Source organism: Urocitellus parryii, chromosome 5 (assembly GCF_045843805.1).
Source record: "Urocitellus parryii isolate mUroPar1 chromosome 5, mUroPar1.hap1, whole genome shotgun sequence".
In the NCBI taxonomy this organism is placed as follows: domain Eukaryota; kingdom Metazoa; phylum Chordata; class Mammalia; order Rodentia; family Sciuridae; genus Urocitellus; species Urocitellus parryii.
In genome coordinates, this window is record NC_135535.1 from 15,577,662 (window position 1) to 15,594,618 (window position 16,957).

General features: G+C 38.2%; 1 protein-coding gene across 1 annotated transcript in view; it reads right to left on the reverse strand.

Annotated features, from left to right (window-relative positions):
• Polr3b (RNA polymerase III subunit B) overlaps window positions 1–16,597 on the reverse strand; it is a 128,473-nt gene extending 111,876 nt beyond the window's left edge. The window contains exons 1-5 of the mRNA XM_026397570.2: window positions 14,952–16,597; window positions 9,302–9,334; window positions 4,813–4,869; window positions 4,661–4,725; window positions 1,997–2,072 (exon numbers count right to left, since the gene is read on the reverse strand). Coding sequence (XP_026253355.2) covers window positions 1,997–2,072; window positions 4,661–4,725; window positions 4,813–4,869; window positions 9,302–9,334; window positions 14,952–15,023 — 303 coding nt within the window. The 5' untranslated portion in view covers window positions 15,024–16,597. The remainder of the gene's footprint in view (window positions 1–1,996; window positions 2,073–4,660; window positions 4,726–4,812; window positions 4,870–9,301; window positions 9,335–14,951) is intronic.
• Between the last annotated feature and the right edge of the window lie 360 nt (window positions 16,598–16,957).

Sequence of the window (16,957 nt, forward strand, 5' to 3'; positions counted from 1 at the left end):
TGTAGATATAAATATTATTTTTATTAATAAAATTAATGTAATGTACATAATAGGTAAGCATTCAATGAGTTTTAACAGATCCACCCCTTCAACAGAAATGAAATTCCACAGATGTGATTAAAAAAAAAAAAACTAACTAGGTCCCCGCTCCACGGGCCCTGAGGTCTGCATCCCCTTGTCTGCTCTGACCACAGGAGTGGGGCTATTCTGATGGAGCCTGCAGCAGCTGCATAGGCCTCCAACCTGCTCACACTCTCCCCAGCTCTGCAAGAGCTAAAATCCATCCAAGAAATCTTTGCCTTTCATCTCTAATTACAATAATATCTACATATTTTCTTCAACACCAGAAAAACCAATTATAGTAACAAATGAAGCCTTAGCCTTCTTAAACTTCAAATTGTCTTCTCCCTTCTCTGAACTCAGTAACAGAGTTTGGAAAATAATTTTTTTAGATTGCCAATCGGCTGCCTTATTCTTTAAAAAATGGAAAGATCTAGCAAAGTGGAAATGGGAGGAGGGAGAAGTCAAACTGGGACACATACTCTCCTTACCCTACAGTCCTGGCCACACCCCTTTTCACCTCACCACAAATCTACCTTACCTCACAGACCTGGCCCTTCCAAGCATTCAAATTGCAACCCTGGTATCTGCTTCATGTGTTTCATTATTTTAATCTCTCCACAGAGTATGTATCTCACTTCTTTTTTAAATATTTAGACACAGAAGAAATGTTCAACAAATACTTGGTGTATAAATAAGAACAAAATTTACCAATACAGAATGTCTGGTTACTTGATCATACTACCTAGACAATAACCATCATACTGGGCTGGGGATGTGGCTCAAGCGGTGGCGCGCTTGCCTGGCATGCGTGCGGCCCGGGTTCGATCCTCAGCACCACATACAAAACAAGGATGTTGTGTCCGCCGATGATTAAAAAATAAATATTAAAATTCTCTCTCTCTCTCCCCCTCTCACTCTCTCTTTAAAAAAAATAAAATAAAATAACCATCATACTGAACACCTTATTTGTTCTTCAGTAAAGATCCCTATACTATATTTCCTGATTGCTATTTTAGTTTTCACTTGACTACAACATGACCTACAAAATTCATATTCTTTCCTAAATCATTTCCTAATTATAGACCCTAAATGGAGGAATCTGAAATCAAGAAAATATTAAAAGCCAATAAAAGGGCCTGCCTTTCTATAAGCCTTTGTCTATAGCCCTATTAAAGCCACTATATTTCAGCTTTCTTCTCATCCATCTCTCCTATGAGACTACAAGCTCCTAGTTCTTGGTCTATTCACAATGCCTGGCGGACCCTCAAAGGTGTGTCAGGTGAGAGACCCCTGCAAGGAAGAGCATAGTACTTGAGGTACAGTGGCTGAGCAATGGTATGAAGATTACCAAAAAGCTCTGAAACTGGATACAAATACGGCAGTTATACAACAGTGCATGCTAATCAGGACAGAATGACAAAATAAATAGTACAGAATTATTTCCTAACTCAGTATAGTACAGGCCGAATGTCACTTATCCAAAATTACATGGGATCCAAAAAATTAGAAATTTCATATTTTTTTCATATTCTGAAATATCTGCATAAACTTTATCAGGTGAGCACTGGAATGTTCAGTTTTGAATTCTTGGTTTCCAGATTAGGAACTTTCAACCTGTACACAAGTGTTTATTTAATTTGGTTATCTCTGTCTCAGAAGTGTTGGTTTTTTTTAAGCATGTTTTAAAGTAATCTTTTAAGATGGCAGATTCTTTGAGTCAAAGCAAACAAGTCCAATTAAAATAATGTTTCTTTGTATATATGGGGTAAAAATGGGAGTTCTAATCCGCTTGAATCAAATGCATGAAATATGATATGTCAAGAGCTTTATAATGTTTTGAACAACTAATAATAAAATAAATAAATAAATAGATAGATAGATAGATAGATAAATAAATAAATAAATAAATAAATAAAATAATGTTTATAATTACCTCATGGGGAGACACTGGTCTAGTTACATTGAAGCTTTCTTCAACATCAGGAAGCCCAACATAGATATTAAGATATCTGAAAAGCAGATTATTCCATTATATATTTTATTTCTTCAAAAAACACATTTTTTAAAAAAAAGAAGCTATTTTTCTCCGAAATATAAGAATTCTGCTTTGACAAATCATTACTTTGCAAAGAGTAACAAATTAAAAATTATAATTGAACATTTTTTTGAAGTGATAGTACATGTAGTTTTACAAATGAAAGAAAATACTATCAAAGTATCTTTTAAAAAATTGTAAATCTCTTTATATAAATACTGAAAATATAGCTCCATAAGAATGATACACAATGAAAAAAGCAAAGTACAAAAAGGGTATCTATGATATGCTATCATTCAAATAAGGAGAACATAAGAGGGGAAAATATATGCTCATTGATACAAAAAGAAACATGGGAAGGATAAAGCAAGGAGACATACAGGGAGTGTCTGGGAAATGGAAGGGAAGCACCAATTTTTTGAAGACACATTTTGTAGAGGCTAACTCATCATCATAACAATGGTTCATTCACACAACCTCCCCGCAAAAAGCATAAGTAAAACCAACATGGATGTAGGGGAACCCAAAATAGAATACAAATCTAATTGTATCATCAAAGAGCATAACTATACTGAAAGGTGGGAAAGAAAAGAATCTAAAAAACAGCATTTTGATTGGCCACTTTAAACCTCAAGACAAAAAAGACAACCTGCAAAATGGAGCCTATCTCACAGAGATATGAGTTAATAATTGTAAGTTACTTTATGTATAGTCTATGATTTAAAAAAAATCAAAAAATTGTACATAATGAGATATTTCTTACTGAGACAGAAGTTACAAATAAGGAAAGAGAGAAAGTTTTCTGTAGTGTTGGATTGGTATCAGAGACAACGGGGCAAGAAGTCACCTTGAAGGATGTGCTATGGCCAAAGCTGAGTCAGAGTGAGCAACAGCATGAGAGTATTGGATTAGACCAAGGGAATAAAACAAATATCCATGAGTCCAAATTTATATCAGTTACTACACAGGAAGATAAATGAGGAAAGGGAAAGCAGATGGAATGACGGAAACAGAGATTCACATTCACCATTACACTACAATAATAACTGTTATGGTTAGTCTTATAAACCATCAATATATACTAAAATTAGTGAAAGTATGATGAGAAATAAGATATCGGCATTGTTTCAAAGGATCTTCCCATAAGATACTAATTACAAAAAGAAAAGCAGTAACTTTATAGTAGACAAACTGGGAAGATACCACTTAACAAGTGAACAAAGTTAAAATCAGTAATAAAATATATTGATATCTGTATCCAGATATGAATTGGTGAAAATTGCACAAACATCGCTTCTGTGACATTGCAAAAAAAAATATGCATAACTGATCGAATCATGAGCAAGTATCAAACAAAACCAAGTTAAAGGACTTTCTGCAAACACTGACAAGACTGTTCAAAAGCGTCAAGGTCAAAAAACACCAAGACTATTGCAGACTGAAGAGACAAGACAACTAAATGTAACAAGGGGCTCCAGATTGATTCCTGCCCGGAAATAGGACATTGGTGAGAAAAAAATCAAATAAGGCACACAGACTATTTGGTAGCACTGAATGGATGCTAACTTTCTGGTTTTAATAACTGCACCATGGGGGCTGGGTCTGTAGCTCAATGGTAGAGCACTTGCCTAGCACGTATTAAGCACTGGATTTGATCTTACCACCCCATAAAAATAAATAAAATCAAGGCATTCTGTCCATCTACAACTACCAAAAAAAATTTTTTTTAATTAATTGCACTATGGTTATGTAAGATGTATTAATGGAAGCCGGGTAAAGAATACATGGGAACTCCATACTATTTTTGCAAGTTTTCTATTATAACATTATTAAAAATTTATTAAAAACTTATTTTAAATTATTAAAAATTCATTATAAATTATTAAAATTTATTTAAAATTATTATTTATCATTATAAAATTATTACTAAAATAAAAGTTTGTATAAAATAGTTAAAATGTAAACAGTTTTAGTAACTTCTCAATCATAACTCTACTTGTTTAATTAGTTTGCCAACTAAAAATTAAACTTCAGGGGCTGGGGTTGTGGCTCAGTGGTAGAGTGCTTGTCTCGCACATGTGAGGTACTGGGTTCGATCCTTGGCACCACATAAAAATAAACAAATAAAGGTATTAAAAAAGAGAGCTAATACATTAAACAAAATTAAACTTGAGCAGTTTGTATACCTTATTAAAGGGACTGAAAAATAATTTTATGGGGCTGGGGTTGTGGCTAGGGCTAGAGTGCTAGCCTACCATGTGCGAAGCCCCAGGGTTCGATCCTCAGCGTCACATAAAAATAAATAAATAAAACAAAGGTTTTGTGTCCAACTAAAACTAAAAGAATAAATATTTTTAAAAAAATAATAATTTTATAAAAGTTTTGACAACATGGGCTGGGGATATACCTCAGTTGGTAAAGTGCTTGCCTCGCATGCACAAGACCCTGGGTTCAATCCCCAGCACCACACACACACACAAAAAAAAAGTTTTGACAGCAACTACATTCACTTTAAAAAATGTTCAACAAATCAAAATAGTACACTCATAGTTGGTTGCTTACTTTAAGTACCACATGGGGTCAGCATCGCTTGTAACTTTTTCATTAGCTTTCATTATCTTCTTTATCTGCAGTAGAAAGCGCAACATTAGGAACTGGGCTCTGGCTTCCAACTAAATTTTAGCTTATGTCTGTGTCTAAGATCTGATGCTTACCTCTACATTAATGAAATAGTTAAATGAGTCTATGTGCTGTTTCACAAGGCCTTTCACCTAAACAGACAGAAAATACAAAGTAGGTCATTAACAAAATAACAGATTATATAATTCACTCTAACCAAACATGATGATCAAATTTTTCTCAAAACCAAAGCAAAGAAAATATCCATGAATTTGATGAAGCAAAACTTTTCATTAATGTGTCATTACTTTTCTCTACCATCTTAGTACACTCTCAAATTTTCCTCCTTAAGAAGCAATCTGAGGGCTGGGGTTATAACTCAGTGGTAGAGTTCTCTAAGCATGTATGAGGCACTGGGTTCGATCCTCAACACCACATCAAAATAAAATATTGTGTCCTGCTAAAACTAAAAAATAAATATTAAAAAAAGAAGCAAACTGACCTTTGGAATTCAAGATATGAGTATTTAAATATACCTACTGACTTCCCAGAAGCTAATAAATCCAAGGAGGGGCAGAGAACATAGCAATTGAGCATCATTTCTTCAAGCCTCAACATCTATTTTCTTTGTTGTACTAGCCTCCTGTATTAGGTCCCAGTAGACCAGATCAAAACAAAATGGAGTCACTTGTGCTAAGGGCCATGTAATCACACTAACATTGAAAGAGGCCAGTTTCCCCCAAATAGGCAATTGACAGCAATTAGTCACAAGGAGATTAGTTTAACTGAACCAGAATGACAGGGAAATCCCCTCTGTTTTAATTCTATACGGAAGTAACTTTGAAAAGGCCAATCCAATTTTTGCTACTTCTTTCTGCCTTCTCTAGACCTTTTCTGCCTATAAAGCCCACCTCCTCTGCTCAGCTCAGCTGGAATATGTAGATTTTATAGCACGGGGTACTGTCCCATTCTAACATCCCAACTTAAAGTCCATTAGATCTTTTAATTTGTTGTAATTCTGACTTTTGATCAGGGATCATGAAAAATAGATCCCGTTTTCATAAATCCCTAATCATTCATACCATCTTACAGAAGAATAAGGGAGGATCACAATATTAAGAAAGATGAAAATAATTGCATTTAAAATCAAAAGGGGAGGTGAAACCTAGGGAACCTAAGATCAGACACAAGTCAGCAGTCCATTTTGTCTCAGAAGTCAGTCAGCATCAATTGTATAATGACAGCTTATGTACTGCTGTGGACAAGACAAAATAAACACATAAGACTCTAAAATCTCAGCATTTAAAAGGGCTACGCATATTCATTTTTTACATTAATCTTCAAACATACCATTCAACAATTCTAGAATATTCTTAATAGACACAACTAGAGAACCTGTTTTAATTGTAATTCCTTTATTAGGGTGCTCATTAGTTTACAAAGCAACCATTCCATTTTGAAACAGTCCTGATTTCAGAGAAAAAAAACTCAACTTTATAATGATATGAGGTCTTTCTTCCTTATTTCTACCCGTTGGACTTAACTGTCTCTTAAAGAGATGATTATGCCCCTCAATTTCCATGTCCTCTCTAGGAACGATCGTCTGTTCGTTCCTCACCTCTCTCTCAGGGTCTCACTTCTAAGTAGACCAGACCCTTCAACTACCTCTCACATGCATGCCTTTCAGAACCTCCAGCTGCAGTGGCCTGCTCTGCCCATACTCCAGATTGCCAACACTCCTCCTAGCATGGGCACCTGAATGCTGCTCCCTGGCAGCATGCTCAACACTCTGACTGGTATACTCCCTCATGCTGAATATTACAGTTCTGTTATGGAAACCAGCTCACATTTCTGGCTCATGATGAGCTGAAAGTCAACCAAAACCCAAAAGGTGATTGGTATCCTCACCAAAAAGAAAAATGCTCTCAAGTCAAGCACACTCCATTTGGTACTTATGCAAAACGTATAAGTACAGGTATTTACACCTGCCCTTCTTTACCACTGTCACTCCAGGCAAAAAAGACTTCTGAGTGCTGATGCTGTCAGCCAAAACAGCACCTTCTGGAAAACTTACAAGTTTTGTATTCTTTGAATTAATATTTAGTTACATATTAAAATCTTTACATTTCTGTTCATGAACAAATACATTCCAAGGTGGTCTGAGTAGAGAAACCTAACTTTACTTTTTCTGTTTTCTAATTTTTTTCTTTTAAATTAACACAATTCTACATGCTTACAGGTTACAGTGTGATATCTCAACATGTGCACACAATGTGTACAACATGTGCACACAAGGTAATGATAAGAAGAGGGAAAGCTAGTCCTTCCAGTTGACGGACTAGCTTTCCCTCTCCTTATCATTACCTTGTGTGCGAGGCCTTGGGTCTTCCTCTAGTTCTTAAAATACAGCAGACTTGTGAACTACAGTCATTCAACTACACTGGAGAACACCAGAACTCATTTCTCCTCTCTGTGTTTTGGTAGCCATTATCCAACCTCCATCTCCATTGCCCACCACTCTTCTAGCCTCTAGGAATTACTATTCTACTCTTTTCTACCTTGAAATAACTCTTTAGTTTATAAGAAAGAACATATGGTATTTGAGAGAGAACATATGGCATTTGTTTTTCTTTGTATGTCTTCTTTAACTTAAAATAATGTCCTTGAGTCCCATGCTTTTTGCCATAAACAACAGCATTTCATTCTTTTTGCAGCTGAATAATGTTGCACTGGGTACATATACCACATTTTCCTAATCCATTCATCCAGTGATAGACACCTAGGTTGATCCACATCTTGGCTACTGTAAATAGTACTGCAACAAACACAGGCATGCAGATATCTCTTTGATATACTAATTTCATTTCCTTTGGATAGACACCCACAATGGGATAACTGATCACATGGTAGATCTATTTTTATTTTTATGAGGCGCCTCCTTACTGGAGAACCCCAACTTAAATGAAGAAATACAATAACCACAATCTTACATCTCTAGTGAGTTCTCCACCTTTTCTTGGACTATATGCCATCAATTCTTTTCCTCTTTTGAATCATAAATACCACTCCTCTTCTTTGTTTATATACAGTTCCTTAAAAACAAACTAAAACAAAAAACAACCTTCCCTTGACCTCACTACCATTTTATTTCATGCCTGGTCACTCCTCTATTAAAAACTCTTCATTAGCTTCTTATGACTTTTAAAAGCCAAATTCTTACCATGGCTTTTAAGTTTGTTCAGATTTCAGGCCCTGACAACTTCTCCAGCCTCTCCCTTCGGCCTGTGATACTGACTTAACTGAACAAAACTGCTTATTTTTAAGTCTCCACTCTTTCACTTATAATGCTTCCAAGATTCCTTCAGGATGTAGTATGTATCAGTACTTGATCTTTTTTAATTGCCATGTAATACCCCATTGTATGACTACAGCACATTTAAGAAATCTTATCATTGGTTGATGTTCCTTTGTAGTTTTTCTTCTTTTTGGCTCTTATAAATAATGCTGGCATTATTTATAAATAATATTTATAAATAACTCTTATAAAAGTTATTTACAACTTTTATGTAAAAGTTTTTGGGTGGACTTTTGTTCGCATTTTTCTTGGCTAGATACCCAGGAGCAGAATTCTAGATTATAAGGTAAATTGGTTTAACCATTCAAGGAACTGCTGGGCTGTTTACCAAAAATGCTGCAGCTGCAACATCGTGCATTCTCCCTATAGCACATAAAGATTCTAATTTCCCCATATTGTCTTGACTTTTGATTATAGCCACCCTCGTGGGTAACAAGTGGGCTCTCACTAAGATACCTACTACTAAACATAAGCCCTCTCAAACTGAAGCCCTACACCATATTATATTAAACTCAACAGCTCCTCTGACTATCTACCCATTCATTCCAGGCAAACAGACTAGTCTCTGTTTCTCACAGATGCTGTGGAGGCTCCTCTTAAGCACTATGAGTAAGCCATACTTTCTACATCGTTTTCAGCTTAGTTCAACTCTTTATGCTTAAAATCCAGTTCATGTCTGGGTGGCCATCTCTGACCACCTGTAACATCCCTCTGACCAACAGTATTTTATTTCTAATTATGCATGTGCCATGCTTCTAAATATACTGTTTCTTCTCTGTAAAATTAGATTACCACCCCTCAAACCCACACTCACCCCCGCCCAACCAGCACCATAAGGGGAGTGATTTTATCTTAAAATTCCTCCTATTAGCCAGATGGGTGGAGTAGCACATGCCTATAATCCCAGAGACTTGGGAGAGGCAAGAGTACCGCAAGTTTGAGTCCAGCCTGGACAATGTAGCAAGACCTTGTCTTTAAAAACAAAAAGGATTAGGGATGTAGCTCAGTGGTAAAGCACCCCTGGGTTCAATTCCCAGGACTACCACTAAAAAAAAAAAAAAAAAAAAAAAAAAAGTTATAATTCCCTGTATTGGCAAAATCTAGCAAAGCACACAATTATACAAAGTAAAAACATGATAGTTGGCAATAAAAATTCAATTTTAAAAAAGGTGCTTTTTAACTTTTTTAACATGTGAAATATAACCAATTATTAAATGTTAAACAATTACCTTTAAAAATGCTGGAAGCAGCCTCCATTTTTCCTGTGAACCAAACAAAAAGAATATCAGAACTCTATGCCAGCACCATAATACTTTCAAATGAAGTTATAAAAACTTTATCACAGTGAGCAAAACAAAGCAAAACAAAAAGAAAGATTTTAAAATTATAACCCCTTTTATGGAAATAGTGTGTGTGTATACACATACATGCATTCAAATGTATGTATATACACATAAATATATATCATAGATGGCCTAAACATACTAACATTTAATCTCTTCCTAATGACTCAAGATTCCAAGTATTTTTCACACTTTATTCTCATGATACTTCCTTAGTAAATGAGATTGGCTCGTTTGAGAAAGGAATGGTAAGTTTTAGAATCTGGTGGGGGAGTGGGTCTCAGGCCTCAAAGGGAGTCGTCCTTTCTCCCTCCCATTCTCTCTGCACTGGTGCCAGGTTAGAGCACACCTCAAGGATGCAGAAGGGTGGCACATATGGCATTTGCTTCTCTAGTAAATGATTCTAACCGCCACGCTTCTTGAGTTTTGGGGCACTGGACTATTGCTTACCATGATAGTCTCTTTTCACATATGGCATCTCATTTGTTAATGGAAATGCTGACATATGGTTACAGTTGAGTCTAAGGTCACACTACACAATTCCTGAGAAAGGATCATGTAGAACCTCAGAGCAAAATCTGGCTTTCACTCTGGTGACCTGAGACACACTGGAAGGCTCTGAGCAGAAGAGTGATGATCTAGTTCACCTTAACTGATCACTCCTGCTACCAGTTTAAGAATAAGCAAGATTAAAAGCAAGAAGATCACTTGGTGTCTGATTGCCACAATCCAACCTGGTAACAACAAGTAGTGAGTAATTATTAGTTTGGAGACAAGCTTTCAGTTATAGCCAACAGGACTCGATAAAATGGAGTCAAAATCAATACCTTGTTTTCTGGCCAGAGCAGATGGAGGGACAGGGCCACCAGACTAGAGCTACTGATGGAGACAAGGATACAGGGAACCTTGCAAGAGCAGCAGGCTTAGTTGTGGAGAGGCAATGGGAATTTGCTTGGGGGAAAATTTGGTTTGAGATATGCATCACACATTCCAGTGAAACATGGAGTAGGCAACGCATGGTCTGAATTTGGGAGCAGAGTAGTCTGGAGGTGTAAGTTAAGGATAGATTAGCAAACAGGTTGTAATTAAAACCATAAAAGTGGAAATGGAGAGGAGCTCCACAAAGTGAGAACAAGAACACTCCAACATCTACACATGAAAAGAGTAAGTGGACCCAACCACGGAGACTGAGGAGTGGCCAGCAGGGGAAGCAGACAAACCGAAGATGGTAGAAACACTTTTAAGAAAGGAGTCAGCCAGGCCGAGCATATTGTTACACGTCTGTAATCATACTGAGGACCACAAGTTCAAAGTCAGCCCCTGCAACTTAGTGAAGCCCTACACAACCTGGCAAGACCATATTTCAAAAAAAAAAAAAAAAGGCTTGGGGATGTGGTTCAGTGGTTAAATGCCCCTGGGTTCAATTCCTGGTACCAAAGAAAAGAAGAAAAAAAGGAGTCAGCCAAACCAATCTATAATGAAAGAACTCAAAAGTTGATGGGGTGGGGGGAAGAATAGAAAAGGATCATAGGTTAATGGAACTGTTCTATAGCATGTATTGGACAACAGCTATTTGAGTAATTATCAAAACTAATGTAATTGAAGACTTAATTTAATAATAAATTATATGTGAATATTAAAAAGAACAAGGAGGAGACTCACAACTAACAAAAGATGAATTGTGTCCTCCTAAAATCCTTATGTTGAATTCTAACCCCTAGTACCTCAGAATGTGAGTTTTATTTAGAAATTCGGTTGTTACAGATGTAATAGTTCAGATGAGGTCACTAGGGTGAGACCTAATTCAACTTGGCTGATCTCCACAAAGGAGACATGACTAAGGACAGTATCATGTGAAGATGAAGGCAGAGATCAGGACAAAGTTTCTATAAGCCAGGGATCCAAAGATTGCCAGCAAACTACCGGAGGCTAGATGAGAGGCATGGAACAGATTCTCCACCCAGACTACAAAAGGAATCAACTCTGCTATGACTTCAGGTCTCCAGAACTGTGAGAAATTAAATTTCAGTTGCTCAAGCTGTGCTTCTGTGGGACTCTGTTATAGCAATCCTACAAATTAATCCAGTCCCTCATGTTCCTATTCCCACATCTCAAATTCCTCCCCCACCCCACCCCCCACCCAATCTCATACCCACTTCCTCACATCCCAAAGCCAAATCATTGGTCAGAGGCTGATGATCTGCCACAACTATTGTCTTCCAATCTCCTCCAAAAGATAGGAAACCTCATCCCATTTCTGTTTCCCCCACTCCTGGATACTCAGCCTATATTTTTTAATTGATGTGTTCTTTAAAACCATGGCACTGTTACATATTTCCATTTAAAAACAAAACCTCCCTTGGCCCAGCAGCCTCTCCCTTACTTTCTTCCCTTCAGCTACCGCTTCCTGAGCCGAGCTACTCTCCCTCTCTTCCCACTCCTGTATCCCAGGGCTGCCAGATTCTGACTCAGATGCCTGCAAGGAGGCTGACAGAGGTACCAACTCCAAGGGCACTCACTCCCTTCAGACCCTCCACAGCCATACTGACCACAGCCTTCTGCGACACCTCCTTCTCTGACCTCTTTCCTCCGTACTGGGCCTCTTCCTACGCTTTCCTCTGCCTACCCTGCATGTGTGGTGTTTGTCAAGGTGTTTGGTCAGAGTCCGACCCCTGGAGAATCCTTCCTCCTTCTCAAGTAGGGCTGGACATGTAAGATCTCACACGTTTGCTGAGCTTCCCCACACCACCTTACACTCCTTCCCCCAGCTCCAAATGTAAATTCTTCCAAGGGCAGTGGCCCTATCTACGTACCTTGTTAAGCATTGTGCCTGGCATGGAAAAGACCCTCAATAAATACTGAATGAATAAATGAACGATATAAGTGAATATCAGTGCTTTGGTGATGGGTATTGATCTGTGCACTCTACTGACTGGACACAGACATCTTACGGATTCAGAGGCCACTCAAACTCAGTATGCCCCAAATTAAATTAAATGCAAAGATAATATTCAGCAGTATAAAATCAATAAAGTGGAGCTGGGGCTGTAGCTCAGTGGCAGAGTGCTTGCTTAGCACACATGAGGCACTGAGTTCAATCCTTAGCACCACATAAAATAAACAAACAAAATAAAGCATATTGTCCATCTGCAACTAAAAATAAATAAATAAAATTTTTTTAAAAAAAATAAGTAAAGTGTCACTTAAAAATGACATTCTAGCCAAATACTTCTAATTTGTCAAAGGCAATAAAAAGTTATTCATATATTCATTCACTCAATAAGAACATTAAGAACTGAGGGCACAGCACAGACTAAGATAAGGAAAAGTCTGATAGGAAGAAAAACAAGAAACCATTAGTGTTAAGAAACAATAGGAGGTTCTTCTCCTGAGAGGACCCATTCTCTCCCTCAAGAGTGTCCCCTTTCCCCTTCTTATCCCTTCAATAAACTTATATCTGTTACTCTGAAAAAAAGAAAGGAAGGAATGAAGGATGGATGGATGGGATACCCATGGCAGCAGACAGCAAGGAAATCTAATGTCTTCTGGGACAGTCACAGGAATGAGATTTCTGATTTGTATATATTTAGAAAACAGAACTCTTAAGATGTAATATGGATTGGATGCAGGAAACAGAGTTATTATTCCTAAATCAGAAAACTGGAATTGTGGTACTGGTAGTTTGCAAGTTCAGTCAAGAAATACAAATTTACCAGGCTTCTTTCCTCAGTCTAGTTAGCAGTGAACTATGAAGACTCTGGAGTCAGGCTGACCAAGACCAAATTCTACATCAGCCAGTTACCAGCCTTTTAACACTGGACTATTTATCTAACTACTGTAGAACACTAGTAAAACAAGTAAAAACAGCACTTAAAAAGATTAAATAATATAATACATATTATGGCTAAACAGAGACTGACACATTGTAGGGGATCAATAATTGCAAAGTTAAAATCCAGTATTGCCTAATGACAGATAACAGTGTGCTGCAGGCACTCAGATTCAATCTGATGGAATGATCAGTAATCAACTTTATTAAGCTTCGAATAATTATAAAGAGGTTCTTAGAATTCAGTGCTTGCTGAGCTCCCACCCCACCTCACACTCATACCCCCAGCTCCAAATGCAACAGAATCACTGATAATGTTGCTTTCCTGTTTAAACCCTCTATAGCTCCCAGGGAGTTCAGATGTCTAACAATATATTTCATAATTAGAACCCTTACATATCCTTCATTTCTTTTTTTTTTTTTTAATATTTATTTTTTAGTTCTCCGCGGACACAACATCTTTGTTGGTATGTGGTGCTGAGGATCGAACCCGGGCCGCACGCATGCCAGACGGGCGCGCTACCGCTTGAGCCACATCCCCAGCCCCTATCCTTCATTTCTTATTCCCCTCTTTTCATTTACTCTAGAACCACCAGATTTATTTCAGTTCCTCAGAAATATATGATGGTTTTGCTGTGGGGTTTCAAGCACCCTGTTCCCGCTACCTGGAATCTCTTCCTGGACTATCTACTTTCCCATTCCAAGCCAATGAAGATTTTGAAGGTCAAAAAGGCTATGATAATGTTGCTGAAAGCTCCATCCTTGTCCCTAATGCCAACCCAATAACAAGGACGCAGCTTTGTGAAAAGGAAAAAGGTTTATTGTTTTGCTAGCAAAGGAAAAACACAGAGGACTCCGGTCCCAAAGGCTGTGATTCTGTCCATCTGCAAGAATATGGAACTTTTATAGAAGTGATTCAGAGAAAATGAGATCAGGGAGGAGAGATCAGGAAGTAGTAGTTTAGGAAAAAGAAAACCAGGGAGAAGTTTAGGGAAAAGAAGATTGGGGAAAAGAAACCACGTAATTTTCAAAACCACAAGGAATATAGTCAAAACATCAAGGTGAACCCGTTACAATAAGAGCCATTCCAGAAAATAAAAATGGCAACAGGTGCACCTCATTGGGCAGCTCGCTGTATGAAAGTTATCCTTAACTCTGAAATTCTGATTAAGTTATAGGGCTTTTCCCTCAGAAAACAAGAAACATTTTGGATAAATATTCAGGGCGTTTGCAAAGTGCCTTGCAGCACAAACTTTAACTCTAGGTTAAAAGGAATGATGACTACCCTGGGTTGACACGACTTGGTTTCACCACTACAGCAGCTGAGGGGCTTCATGAAAATGGCCTAAACGCCCCTGGACCTCAGTGCACGTCTCTGTAAACCCGTGAAGATGTAACTGGTCCCCCAAGGTGAATGCGAGGGCCAATCCTTGCCGATGCACACATATACGGTAAGAGCTCCATCAAGAGGACCAAACGCACTGCTTCTCAGGCCCGGACGCTGCAAACAGCTCCGGATTCAGTCCCTTCACTCGCACGCGGACGCCGGATCGGAAAAAGGCTCGCACGCGCGGACCTCTGAGCGTGCGCAGAACCTCTGAGCATGCGCAGAAGCCGCTATTCCGCCCCTCCGAAACCACGGCTCACCGGGAAACGCCTCCTCAGATGTCTCCCGGCCCCTTCCGCTCGCCACACTCCGTCACTTACCTCTACAGTCGGGATCGGCGCTGCCAGCTGCTCCGGGGTCAGGTTTCCAAATTCCTCCGCTAGCACGTCCATGTCGGTCACGACAAAGGAAGAAACAGACAAAACCTTCACGCACACCTGCACCGCCCCAAACAGACTGCAGCACGCCTTAACAGCGGTACTCGGTGGCCTAAACTGTCCCCGCCGCGTATGTTCAACCGAGGCACGTCAGAAAGGTTCCGCCTGTTCTCGACTGAACTTGGGGAGGAAACCGGATGTGACCGAGGCCGAGCCTGGAAACTGCGCCCTCTGGTGTAGGTCGGAAGTCTTACCTTAATAATCCTCAACCCGAGCTTACAGGATATGGCCAATTCTCCAATAATGGAGACCAACAAAAATGTGAATTGATAATTTGCGCAACCTGAATTACTGAGGCAGAGAATTTACTTCACTAAGCCCAAAACTGCATTATGGGAGGATGAGAAACTTCCCAAAGGCTAGTAATAGAGTCGGTTAAATTAGTGATGATGCCTTTGGGCATTAAGGTATAACAGGACAGTAGTAAGTTCCCAAGGTACTAGACCAGTGATCTGGGAGTAAATTACTAGCACATGGAGGGAGTAGTATAAAAAGATGACATTTAAATCAGTAGCGGGAATCCACGAAATGACATTGGAACAGCAGAACCATTTGGGAGAAAAATACATCTGAGTGTACTTTTAATATGTCCTATATGAATTAAATATCTCAGTGTTAAAAAAACAGGTCTAGAAGAAACTAAGCTTATGTATTCCTAACGTTGAGTTGGCAAAGAACTTCAAGGATGGCAACAAATCATACAGGATTTGATGAAAAGGATTCTTAAACATGATTTTATGATTCCATGAAAAATTAAAAATTTTCCAAAATATTGTATAAAAAAATCACCACGAATAGAGTATTTTAAAAAAGTTTGTCTCCCTAAAATAAACTAATATAAATCAATAGGAAAAATTCCCATTAGAAAAAAACAAAAGATACCAATAATTGCTTAATGGATAGTTGCAATCTGGGAAGGGGTAAAAGTTCTAGATGGTGTTGATGTTGCACAACAATGTGAATGTGCTTAATCTGCCGAACTATACACCATTTTTAATGGTGAAAATAGGAAGTTTTATGAATGTCTGACCACGATGTTATGAAAATTTGTGAATATATAAGCCTTGCACGAAGTTGGTCTTATTTCTGAATTAGCTACTTAAATTTCAATGCTTGTGAAAGTACTGTGTTGATGGACATCTGAAAATAAGTGAAGAAAAATAAATGAAGAATCAGCCTTGCCCTCAAAGTTCTTCAATTTTCTTAGAGACAAGATACATTTGTATTTGATTCTTGTGAATTACCAGAAAGCACCCCATTTAGAGTCTAGCAGGGAAGGGACTATGATTGTGATTTATATAAGACAGTATCTCAAGGGTGGCTCAGTTGCATTGGCTCCCTGCTCCAAAGTCCTTTTTGCTTTCCACCATCAGAGTGGGTCTCCAACTTCTGCAGTATCAGAATTGCCTGGAGAGCTTGTTAAGACAAGTTCAGCTTTATAATTTGTAGCTTGCCGCTGCTATCACTCAATACCACAATCCTCTGTTTATGTGTCTGGTTCTCCAGAGAGCTTCACCAGGAACCTTCTTGTCTCTGTATTCCTGGGTTCTACCCAATTGTTTGTTCCTGAATAAATTTGTATTGAATAAATTATTTGAAAGCAAAAATTCAATGAGTGATAACAAATTTGATATTCACTTTTTTTGTCCTGATTTTTATTTTGTCCTGATTTTTAAAGTTTTCTATTGAAAAGTAGGAGATTGGTAGTAGTCCTAAAGTCCTCCTTGGTGACAGTTGGCTGACAGTGACTGGAGTGTTGGCCATTACACCATAGCTACCTTAATCACTTGCAATCCATCCTGCGTTACACCTGCACCCCAGGTCAAATTCATGCCTTCTCTCTGATTCCCTAAGAGGCTGGATTTTTAAAACAAAAAACTAAGAACAGT